We start from the raw sequence: 10542 nt of genomic DNA on the forward strand, positions 1-10542 counted from the left end.
ATACATATATTTCAGACAACTCTTACGAATTAATATACTTTACGATTACTTATGCTCATTGTCTCTTCACTTTCTTGCTCGTCTTCGACTTGCCACATAGCTTGCGGCAAGTGAATTTGAATGCAAGCCAAGTTAAGAACAGGACAAGGGATAAGACAGCTGCGAGTACAGCATAAACATCTAGATTGTGGTAGGCCACGATGCCCATGTGCACGGCCGGACTCTGGAGATGAGGGGCACCCTTGTGCCGCAGCACATACTCAGTCCAGTAGAGCACCGTCTGCTTGGCCGTGAGGGGCCTGTCCCGGTACAGATGCGAGAACCGACTGATGGTCAGGGCATACTGCTTGTTGTTAAGTACTTCCAGGATATTTGCTTTGAAGTTCTCTTCGTTGAGCTGCAGCAAGTCCAGGGCTACGCCATAGCCGGCATTTTGCATATTCTCCGCATTGCCGGGCTGATCGCCGAAGATCGGTAGAGCCAGCATGGGTACGCCGTGGTATTGCGCCTCCGTGATGCCACCTCTGCCCGCATGGTTGATGAAGAGTTTGATCTTGGGATGGGCGAGTATGTCGTCCTGTGGCAGCCACTTTTTGTAAAGAATATTTGCCGATTTACCGGGCGTATTATCCAAGTCCTCCCATTTCCAGATCACATGCTGTTTCAGGCCTGACAGCACCTTGAACATGGACTGCACCAGCTCGGGCTTGACAGCCGTGCTTTTGATGTTCGTGCCGAGGGAGAGCAAAATTGCACCATTTTGCGCCTTCTCCAGAAAGTGGGCAATGTCCTCCGGCAAGGGATCAGGCTGGTCTTTGACTTGAATGCCACCAATTTCCGCAACGGCTGGCACAAATGGCCTGATGGGACCCTCACTGATGGAGTGGCTATTGGTGAACAGCATGGAAACGTTGCGTTTCATCTCGCCCAGCGTCGGAAAGTTGACTTCATGACCAAACTGTTGATTATAGTACTTTTCCAAGCGACGGTCGAATATCGTCCACATAGTCCTAACAACGACCTCTATGCCCAGATTCTGCAAACGCTTGGCAAAGCCCATTTTCTCGCCACGTGCCAATGGCGTTCCCAAATTAGGCACATACGAAGTCTCTGTGGGATTGCCCACAAGCTCATCAACGGCCAACATGGGCGCCTGCATCCAGGAGATAATTACCGGCACCTGCAGCTTGGCGGCCACGCCCAGCTGAAAATCGTTGATGAAATAGCCCATGAACATTAAATCAAACTTGGTCTCGTATATGCGCTGGAAGCGTGGATCCGACAGCAGCTCCAGCTGTGAGTCAACCATCACCCTCATGCCGCTCATCAGACGCCGCATGGTATCGATGACCGAATTCTTTTGACCAGCCATTTCATTCATTTGGCTCTCCAGTAGCTCTTCCTGCTCATCCGTCAAGGGCACCACAATTACGTGTATATCTTTGTGCGTGACAGTGGGTTTCATCATGGTCACCACGGTCACATTGTGTCCATTTTCGGCCAGCGTCTTTATCATTGACATGTGGAGTATCAAGTGCGATGGACTGTGACTGCTGAACAGGCCCAAAATGTTGGCGCCCCGCGCGGGCAATGCGATCATCAACAGGCAGAGCCCAACTATGCTCAACCGTAACCCAACCATGTTGCTTGACGACTGTGCGGTGGAACGCTTTATTCTTAACTACGCGACTGTAGCCCCAGAGCAGTCTATTTATAACCAATGCCAAACGAGTCGCTTATCGATCGTCCGCCGATTTTTTGCCTATCATTAACTTCAGTCGTGGGCTACGTGAGTTGTACAATGGATGGGTTACATAATAACAACTGTATATATATAATATACAAGCATATAAAGTTATTTTTTATAATTAATATCTTTCTATATTGAAGTCAGTGTGTCTTACAGGGTATTAAAGCTTCGGCTAGCTATAATTCTGTTCTGTAACCATTAAAAATGACTAAAAGCGGGTATATTAAAGGTCTATCCGGATGCGCAAAAGGTAGAACATCTGTATATACTTGATGAAGACGGCAAGCTGAGTCTAGAGGATATTGATTAAGCTTGTAGACCTTCGTAGTTCTTGACCGCTTAACACGGTAAATTTTCTCTTTGAATTTTTCAAAATCGATAAATATCGATTCCAAGATACAATTTGCATACTGTAGGGTATTTTCTAGTCGGACTATACCTATTTGTTACTCATACTTATTGTAAATTTTAAAAATATCTCGATTGGCCAAATTGTTGATTCCCATTAGGAATAAGTAAAATATGTTGTGTGTAGCGTCAGAATGATATAGCACAAACTTTTGCTATCTTATTTTGACAATTCTCTCTCAATTCTCTCTTTCTCCATTTCTCTCTTACTTTCATTTCTCTCTCTTAATTGTAATTTGTTCTCAATTTTTCCCTTTACCCATCAAAATATATATATATTTTTCGTTTTATCAAATCAAAAACCTCTTTTGAAATATCAAAAGAGCAATCCTAAGAAAATCCTATCTCTTAATGCCAAACTCTCTTCCTGGCGATTAAGAGAATGTTACTAGCTATATGTATACAGCTCGATCCCTATGTTACTGGGGATAATATTTGTCAAACATAATTTCGAAGATAAATCAAAGAACAAAGAACACAGCGGTCAAGAACAGAGAGAAGGAGCACAGAGAGAGAGAGAGAGAGAGAGAGAGAGAGAGAGAGAGAAAATAATATATAGCAATATAATTAAACTCTTTTTATTATCATGCCCATTTGTCCAGCTGATAAAGAGAACAATACTCTCTTATAATTGTTGGAAACACATTTTTTACTTACTCGTCTAGTTACACAGAAGAACATATATTTAATTGGAGGCCATATCAAAGCTCACCCAATCACCACGACAATTATATCAGCAATTAAACTATTTAAATTTTTTGCTGCCCGGTGGAATCGGATTCGTTTCCATACGCAACAGCTGCTGGGTCTGACCCCTGATGTGACCCCAGTGGTTGATTTCGCGCAGCTCAGACTTGAACTCGCGCAAGGTCTGCTGCAGTTCCGGATAGAGCTGCTTCAGCACACCATGATCCAGAGTGGGAAACATATGATGCAGTGCATGCTCACCAAAATGGGTGAGCACCAGTAGATCGGACCACTTGATGTCGCCACGATCAATGATCGTATCCAGCTGATAGAGTCCCCAATCGCGATCAGAGCGCGTGGCGTCGCCGTCGTGATAAATGCGTGGATCATGATGAGCTGCGGTTAGGCCGATGAAGCCGAACAGGAAGCTGGCCAGGCCCAAAATAATAAGCCAGCTAGTGATCGCGGAGCCAAGACCCACACTTGTCGAGATATAGAGAAAGGCAGGTAAGGTAAAGCCCAAAAGATCGTGCCAGTACATAACATTCGTTTTGAGCAGCGAGTAGACCACACTGTAAAGGAAATATAAATAAATATGGCTTCATACGAAAGTTTTATATTAGAGGAAAACTAACCGTTGTGTTAACTGCACTAGACTCATGACCGTATATATAAAAGGTGATATCAGCACGGAGATCAGACGCTGTGGCCGGCTCGCATAGTGGCGACCGGGTACCCAGCAGAGGAAGGGTTCAAAGAACGACATTTCTAGATCATGCAGCGAGTTCGGATAAACATGATGGGAAAGGGCATGCGATATGCGCCAGCCATTGAAGTTGAGCAGTATTAGATTAAAGCTATACATGCGCCAATTATCACGCTGATGGAAGTAATTGTGCGCCGAGGTGGATAACCAGCAAAGCGCCAGGCCCGCAAAGACACGCAATATCAAGGAGTCCAGGACTGTGCTGGCCCAGCTGAAGAGGAGCACTGAGATCAGGATGCCGGTGTGAAGTAGCTGCAAATATACGAGAAATATGTTAGAAGATATTCCAAGAAAACCTGAATCAAAATATACTAAAAACTACTTTCTCTTTTTTTAAACTCACATCTGTCTTATAGCTGGGTCGATAATTAAGCGCTCGCAGCTTCGCTCGCACTCGCCTCTTTAGGGTCACGTAGAAGCCATTCTGCTCCAGCGTAAACATATAATTTCGCGGCTTCGAGGCTGGGCGCACTTCAAATTTGCTGAGCATCCGCTCGGCATGCTCCTCAATGTGATGTGATTCGAAGGGTTCGGTTATATCGGTGCCCTTGGTGCACTCGATCCAGAACGCGCCGCCCGGATGCCGTTGCGCGAAGTCCGTCAAATCGTAGAGCTTATCTTTAATGCGCCACAGGCCCTCGGCTTCGTCGTCTCGGTGTTTGCCCTCCAGCCAGCTGCAAGGGCGGGGCAACTGTGAGTGACCCTTGGGATATGGTCCAACACCAATCTATAACTATGTCGAGCTACGCACCTCTCGTCAATGATGGGCCAATGTCTGCGATAGCTGGGATATGTGCGGGATATGCCCGAAATGCGCCAGGCCTCCAGCTCCGCATTGGGTGGCATATTTATTTGAAGCCTAATCTTTTGACTAATCACAAATGTTTTCTATATCTTTCTATTTGTGTTAGCCGAAGTCCAAGAGCTCATATAAAATTATAAAACCGGTCTGTTTGTTCGCAGACCCCACTCGACTGGCCGCCTGCTTCGCTTATGATTCGCCCTGTGGAGCGTCGCTCTGCTTTTGTCTCACACCACTCGACAAATTATAAAAGCTCGGCGAGCTTTCGGCTTTTGTAACGCCTCTTATCAATGGGCTGCTCCAACACACCAGAACTAACTGCATTGCAACGAAATGTAAATAGATCACTGCAAAACCCCATGTCAAGATACTGAAAACGCATGCATAGCAGCTTTGGCTGAGTTAAAAAGACGCTAAAAGTTTTAAACGGGAAACATTTTGCCACAAAAGAAAGCCCAAGATCAAGTCTTTAAAGTCTCAATACCAATTTGATTCACCAAAGAATCCGTACAATATAAAAACTGTCCATAAAACACTTCAAAATCCCATGACAAAACTTATTTGGGTAGATAGGTATTTATAATTTCCACTTACACTAACACTTATATATGTGAAACAGCTCGAGAACAGGCTAGTTCTTTGCTCGATACCAGTTTGTTCTATTTCAAGAAGCATATAAGTAAACTAAAACGTTGAATGAAAGCTTAATATATACTTGATGGGCAACCTAAAAGTATGTTATAGAGGATAGATTTATTCGGACACTGTTAGATTTCCATTGAACAAATCTTAGTCTATAATGTCGAACTTGCCGTGGAAACGTTTAGGCTTTGATTGTGCATATGTTAATCAAACTCTGAAAGACATCTGTTTGATAAGACTAGGGAGCTATCAATAAACAATACACAAGAAAGCATAGTTGGAAACACAGCACCGAAGATTAAATGCTCTTGATATTAAATATGTTAAATCGATCAAAATTGAAATTCAAAACACCTACAAAAAAAGATATTAATACAAGAACTCAGTTCAAGTTTTTCTTCTCTTTTACTCTTAAATATAGTTATCGGCTTGTCGATCAATCCGATCATGAATACATATGCTTAATTTTATTATAATTTCATCAATTGTTAAAAATTAATGACAATGCTCAAATTCCTTCAAAAGATCGCAAAGTAATTTACGCAATTTCCAATTTCAAATTTAATTTTTGTAAACATTTTTAAATGCGCCTAAAGTGAATTTATATTTTTATTAAAAGCTAGTTTTTCCATCTGATAACATAAATGTGCTGCGTCGCGGTTAGTTTTGCAAAACGTGCAACGCCTTCTTAAAGCTAGCTGCGTATCAGCAGAATATTTACCTAGGCCTGACCCCGGCAGCCGGCAGGGAGCGCTTAACATAACTACTAGCTGATTGCAAGCCGATTACGGGTAGATAGACCACGACACGCGTCACCGTGGGTCAGCGTGGTTCACGTGTAGAAGCAACGATATCATCGGGTTCCAAACACTTGGCTGTGCTGCCAGTGTAATAGGATGGCAGACTCGACATCGCTGGGACTGATAACACGACGCGTCACGGTTATCATAATGGAAATGTTTTGATACCTAGCAACTATTGGAAATGGGTGAGACAGGGCATATGGAATTTGTGAAGGTGTTTGTAACAGGCAAAGCCTTTAAGTATTAATATTCTTGAGCTGATGTAGCCTGGTGCTTCTTGAAGATTATTCAATTAAGATTTTCGAATTCCTTACACAGACCAAGCTAGCTTAAATTTATCGATACTCTCCTAGTATCGAAAACTATTGATTATTATTATAATTAGCATTGGCCTCTCATATAAAGCTCGGAAAATTTCACAAAGCTCAGGCATTTAACTTACAAATTATTATATGATGAATCTTAGAAGGAAACCACGAGAAATTGTGCATGTTTATAATGAATAATGAACAAGAGGGTATCTCATAGTTGGTCACTCACAAGTAAAACACCAACTTGTTATTCATGCATCGATTTGCGACCGGCTTAGGTCGACACTTATAATCTAGACGCGCTCTAAATAACGCTCAGTACGCGTTGAAAACAGCTCGAGTTAGGTTCTATACGCAAAAGGGAGAGCCCGGCAAGGATCTAGGACAATGGTCATTGAGACGTGGAAGAAGAGCGGAATTGCCACCAAGTTTCCCACATATCGCAATTCGGCGCTGGTGACAGTTCACAGCTGGCAAAAGGGCAAGCGTCAGGATGATGAGGCCGAAGGACTTTGGCGCATTAAGGATGGCATTTACGATTTTACGGAATTCATTGACAAGCATCCGGGCGGCACCTTTTGGATACGGGAAACCAAAGGCACAGACATTACCGAAGCATTTGAGGCACATCATCTAACCACGGCTCCAGAGAAGATGATTGCCAAGTACAAAGTGCGGGATGCGGCCAAGCCGCGAATCTATACGCTGACCCTGCACGAGGATGGCTTCTATAAGACGCTGAAGGAGCGCGTGCGGGAGAAGCTGAAGACGATAGACAAGCGGCCCAAGCGAAAGAGCGATGTGAGTAGATCTTTGATGATCCTCGACGATCTTTGTTCAATTCCTTCCCCCTTTAGATGATCCACCTGGGCATATTGCTCTCCACCTATCTGTTTGCCGTGGCCAGCGCCAAGTATGATAGTCTGCTGGCGTTGGTTCTCGCAGGTGTGGCGCTCTGCTGGACAGTGATAGTGTCCCACAATTATTTCCATCGTCGCGATAACTGGCAGATGTACACCTTCAATCTGGGTATGATGAATTTTTGCTCGTGGCGCATCTCGCATGCCCTGTCCCATCACATCTATCCCAATTCCTACATGGATCTGGAGCTAAGCATGTTCGAGCCGTTGCTCTGCTGGGTGCCCAATCCGCACATTAAGACCAAGGCGCTGCGCTATGTATCTTGGGTCACGGAGCCACTGGCCTATGCCATTGCATTCTTCCTGCAAATGGGCATGCGGTAGGTGCCTGATAATCTTTAAACTGATCAATTGATAAACGCAATAATATATTTATAGCATCTTCTATTCGCTGCGCCACACAAATATTATGTACTGGCACGATCTGTTGCCGCTCTCCATACCCCTGGTCATGTATTATGGATCGGGTGGCTCGGCAGGCTTACTATGTTGTCTACGGCTATGGCTATCGATGACGTCCATCGCCAGCTTTGCTTTTTGCGTAATCGGTCTGAATGCGGCGCATCATGACCCGGAGATCTATCACGAGGGCGATGCGAATCGTGAGGATCGCGACTGGGGCCTGTTCCAGGTGGACACTATAATCGATCGCGGCGACTTGAAATGGTCACAATTTCTCGTACTTACTCACTTTGGTGATCATGTGCTGCATCATCTATTCCCCACTCTCGATCACGGACTGCTGCCCGCTCTTTATCCAGTGCTCTATGAGACCCTCGATCAGTTCAAGGGCGAACTGCGGGAATGCAATCATATTGAGCACATGATTGGACAGCACAAGCAGCTGTTGCGCACTGAACCCAATCCCAGGGCACCTGGTGCTGGAAAATAGAATATCTTCAACATTGTATGTGTGTGTGTTTGTAAATGAAGGGATCGCCCTATGCATATGGGTTTATAGCATTAGAAGTGGATGGGATAGAACTGTGCTCTTCATTAATGAAGATGCTATCTATATATATATTTTGTCTAAAATGTAAAAACTACTCCTATTAGATAAAGATTCAGCATAAAATATATTAAATGTATTTTCATTCAAGTATGCAAAATAAAAATTATGAAATTTGCGGGATATGTGTATCAGTATTGTTATTCAATTTTATTAATCTACAACATTTGCACTTACCTTTCGTCCACTCGGGCGCGTTCTAGTTTAAAATATGTTTGCCAAACTATAATTCCTGAGAATCGCGAAGAAAGACAGTCGCTAAGTATACGCAATATTATCACACGATATAAATAATAACTAAAATTACACCCAATTGCAGGCAATTATGATTATTTAGAATCGCAGATGAGGGCGCTCATTAACTTTCAATAATAATTACAACATTTTAAATTCACACTACACTTTTCATTTGTAGCCACATTAAACTAAAAAAAAAAAAATTCACTGAAATAACATCCAAATGGGCAGACCCTATTTGAATTTTTGAGAATCGAGGAGGAGGGCGCTCCTTTACTTTCAATAATGACTACAACATTTTAAATTCACATTACACTTTTCGTTTGTAGCCACATTACATCACACACAAAAAATGCACTGAAATTACACAAAAATGTGCAGGCTCTACTTGAATTTTTGAGAATCGAGGAGGAGGGCGGTCGTTATTTTTAAATTATTAATTCCGCATTACATTAACTGAGTATTTTTAAGTCGATTTTCTCCTTTTTTCATTTAAGATGAGATCATACCTTTTCCCCCTCCCTCACCACTTTCCCTCTCTCTCTCTCTCTCTCTCTCTCTCTCTCTCTCTCTGACTCTCTCTTACTCTCTTTCTTATTCACTATCTCTTTCTTTGTAAACTAATCTTTTTTTTGCTCAAAATTTTGTCTCTCATTTACACTAGCAATTAACCCCTTCCAGCGCGCTCTCTCTCCCTCTCTCTCTCTCTCTCTCTTTCTTTCTTTTTTTCTTGCTCTGTATAATATAATAACCTCTCGCCCTGTCTCTTTTACTAAGAAGGTTTTCTCTCTCACTCTCACTTCCTCTAATACTTCAAACTCTCAGCATTACTATTTCTCTCGCTCGATCTCTCTCTTTTCACTCTCACTTTATGTAACTCTCCGTGTTACTTACTCTTTCACTCTCTCTCTCTCTCTCTCTCTCTCTCTCTCTCTCTCGTTCTTACTAATTATATATACACGTCTCTATTGTTTACTCTCTCTCTTTGTCTCTTTCATTCTATCTATCCCTTTTTCTCTTTTTTCTTTCTTTCTCTCTCTCTCTCTTCCTCTTCTCTCTTACTCTCTATCTCCCTATCTCTGCTTCTCTGTTTCCTCTCTATCTGTCTTTTACTATCTCTCTCTCATTCTCTCTCTCGCGCTCTCTCTCTCTCTCTCTTTATCTCTGTCTTTATCTCTGTCTTTCTCGCGCTCTCTCTCTTTCTCTCTCCCTCTCTTTCTCTCTCTTTCTCTCTTTTTCTCTCTCTTTCTCTCTCTTTCTCTTTTTCTCTTTCTCTCTCTATCTCTCTCTTCCTCTTCTCGCTTACTCTCTCTCTCCCTATCTCTGCTCCCTCTCTATCTCTCTCTCTGCTCTCTCTGCTCTCTCTCTTACTCTCTCTCTCTCTTTTTGTCTCTCTCTCGCTTTTTCTCTCTCTTTCTCTCTTTTACTCTCTCTCTCTCTCTCTCTCTCTTTCTTTTTTTCCTCCTTCTACCTATTTCTCTTAAGTTAAACGACATAACTCCGCGCGGAGATATGACGTTCCAAAACGACATAACTCCGCGCGGAGATATGACGTTACAAAACGACAAACCTCCGCGCGGAGATATTACGTTCCAAAACGACGTAACTCCGCGCGGAGATTATTAATTAATCATCGATGGGTTGAAAAATGTTGTTGATAAAAAACCGATTCTTTCGTAAATTCAACCTTTTTGATGATTTTTTGGAATATTTCCATCAAATAATGTCCGATTTTGCAATTTCATACCATTTTTGACTCGTAGGATCAGTTCTATCTTACTTGTTAAATTAAAAACTGGATTGACTCGACTGTTTATGTTGACCACAAAACAGCTTTATAATTTTACAAGGAATATAATCACTAAAATCACACATAAGATAACACAATTGCTTTTTTTTTAAATTGATTTACATTTATTTTGTTCCTTTTTTGTATACTTTTTAATTGTAGTTTTGATCTTTTAATCTTATAATGTGTTGATAAAATTAAAAAATTTAACATAAACATAAGCGCAATGCGATGCGAGTGTGTATGCTGTCTGTTTGTCTATAGGTCTGTAGAATTGGGTATACATTTAAGAAAATTACATTGACACAATTCGATATGTTCGATAGTGCAACTGCGACATTTCCAGGTGGACACTTCCCTCCCCATTGGGGCCTATTTTTAACTCACATTTGACGGGGATCATTTGTTGTTGTAATGC

The 10542-nt window shown here is 42.3% G+C and overlaps 3 protein-coding genes across 3 annotated transcripts; 1 reads left to right on the top strand and 2 right to left on the bottom strand.

Annotated features, from left to right (window-relative positions):
- Window positions 1-4: 4 nt before the first annotated feature.
- On the bottom strand, window positions 5-1659 carry LOC115758611 (UDP-glucuronosyltransferase 1-5). Its single transcript, XM_030699342.1, has one exon. It carries the CDS (start codon window positions 1640-1642, stop codon window positions 56-58), a length of 1587 nt encoding a protein of 528 aa, XP_030555202.1. The 5' UTR covers window positions 1643-1659; the 3' UTR covers window positions 5-55.
- A 1072-nt stretch (window positions 1660-2731) lies between these two features.
- LOC115758571 (cytochrome b5-related protein) lies at window positions 2732-4614 on the bottom strand. The gene is made up of 4 exons (XM_030699283.1): window positions 4363-4614; window positions 3955-4285; window positions 3481-3863; window positions 2732-3417 (listed from the first exon to the last, which is right to left on the bottom strand). Exons 1-4 carry the CDS (start codon window positions 4455-4457, stop codon window positions 2904-2906), a joined length of 1323 nt encoding a protein of 440 aa, XP_030555143.1. The 5' UTR covers window positions 4458-4614; the 3' UTR covers window positions 2732-2903.
- Window positions 4615-6483: 1869 nt separating this feature from the next.
- Window positions 6484-8216, top strand: LOC115758930 (cytochrome b5-related protein). The gene is made up of 3 exons (XM_030699730.1): window positions 6484-6970; window positions 7027-7409; window positions 7468-8216. The coding sequence occupies exons 1-3, from the start codon at window positions 6557-6559 to the stop codon at window positions 7979-7981; spliced, it is 1311 nt and encodes a 436-aa protein (XP_030555590.1). The 5' UTR covers window positions 6484-6556; the 3' UTR covers window positions 7982-8216.
- Window positions 8217-10542: the final 2326 nt, after the last annotated feature.

The sequence above is a fragment of the Drosophila novamexicana genome, unplaced genomic scaffold, assembly GCF_003285875.2.
Source record: "Drosophila novamexicana strain 15010-1031.04,08,12 unplaced genomic scaffold, DnovRS2.1 tig00000193-arrow-pilon, whole genome shotgun sequence".
NCBI lineage: Eukaryota > Metazoa > Arthropoda > Insecta > Diptera > Drosophilidae > Drosophila > Drosophila novamexicana.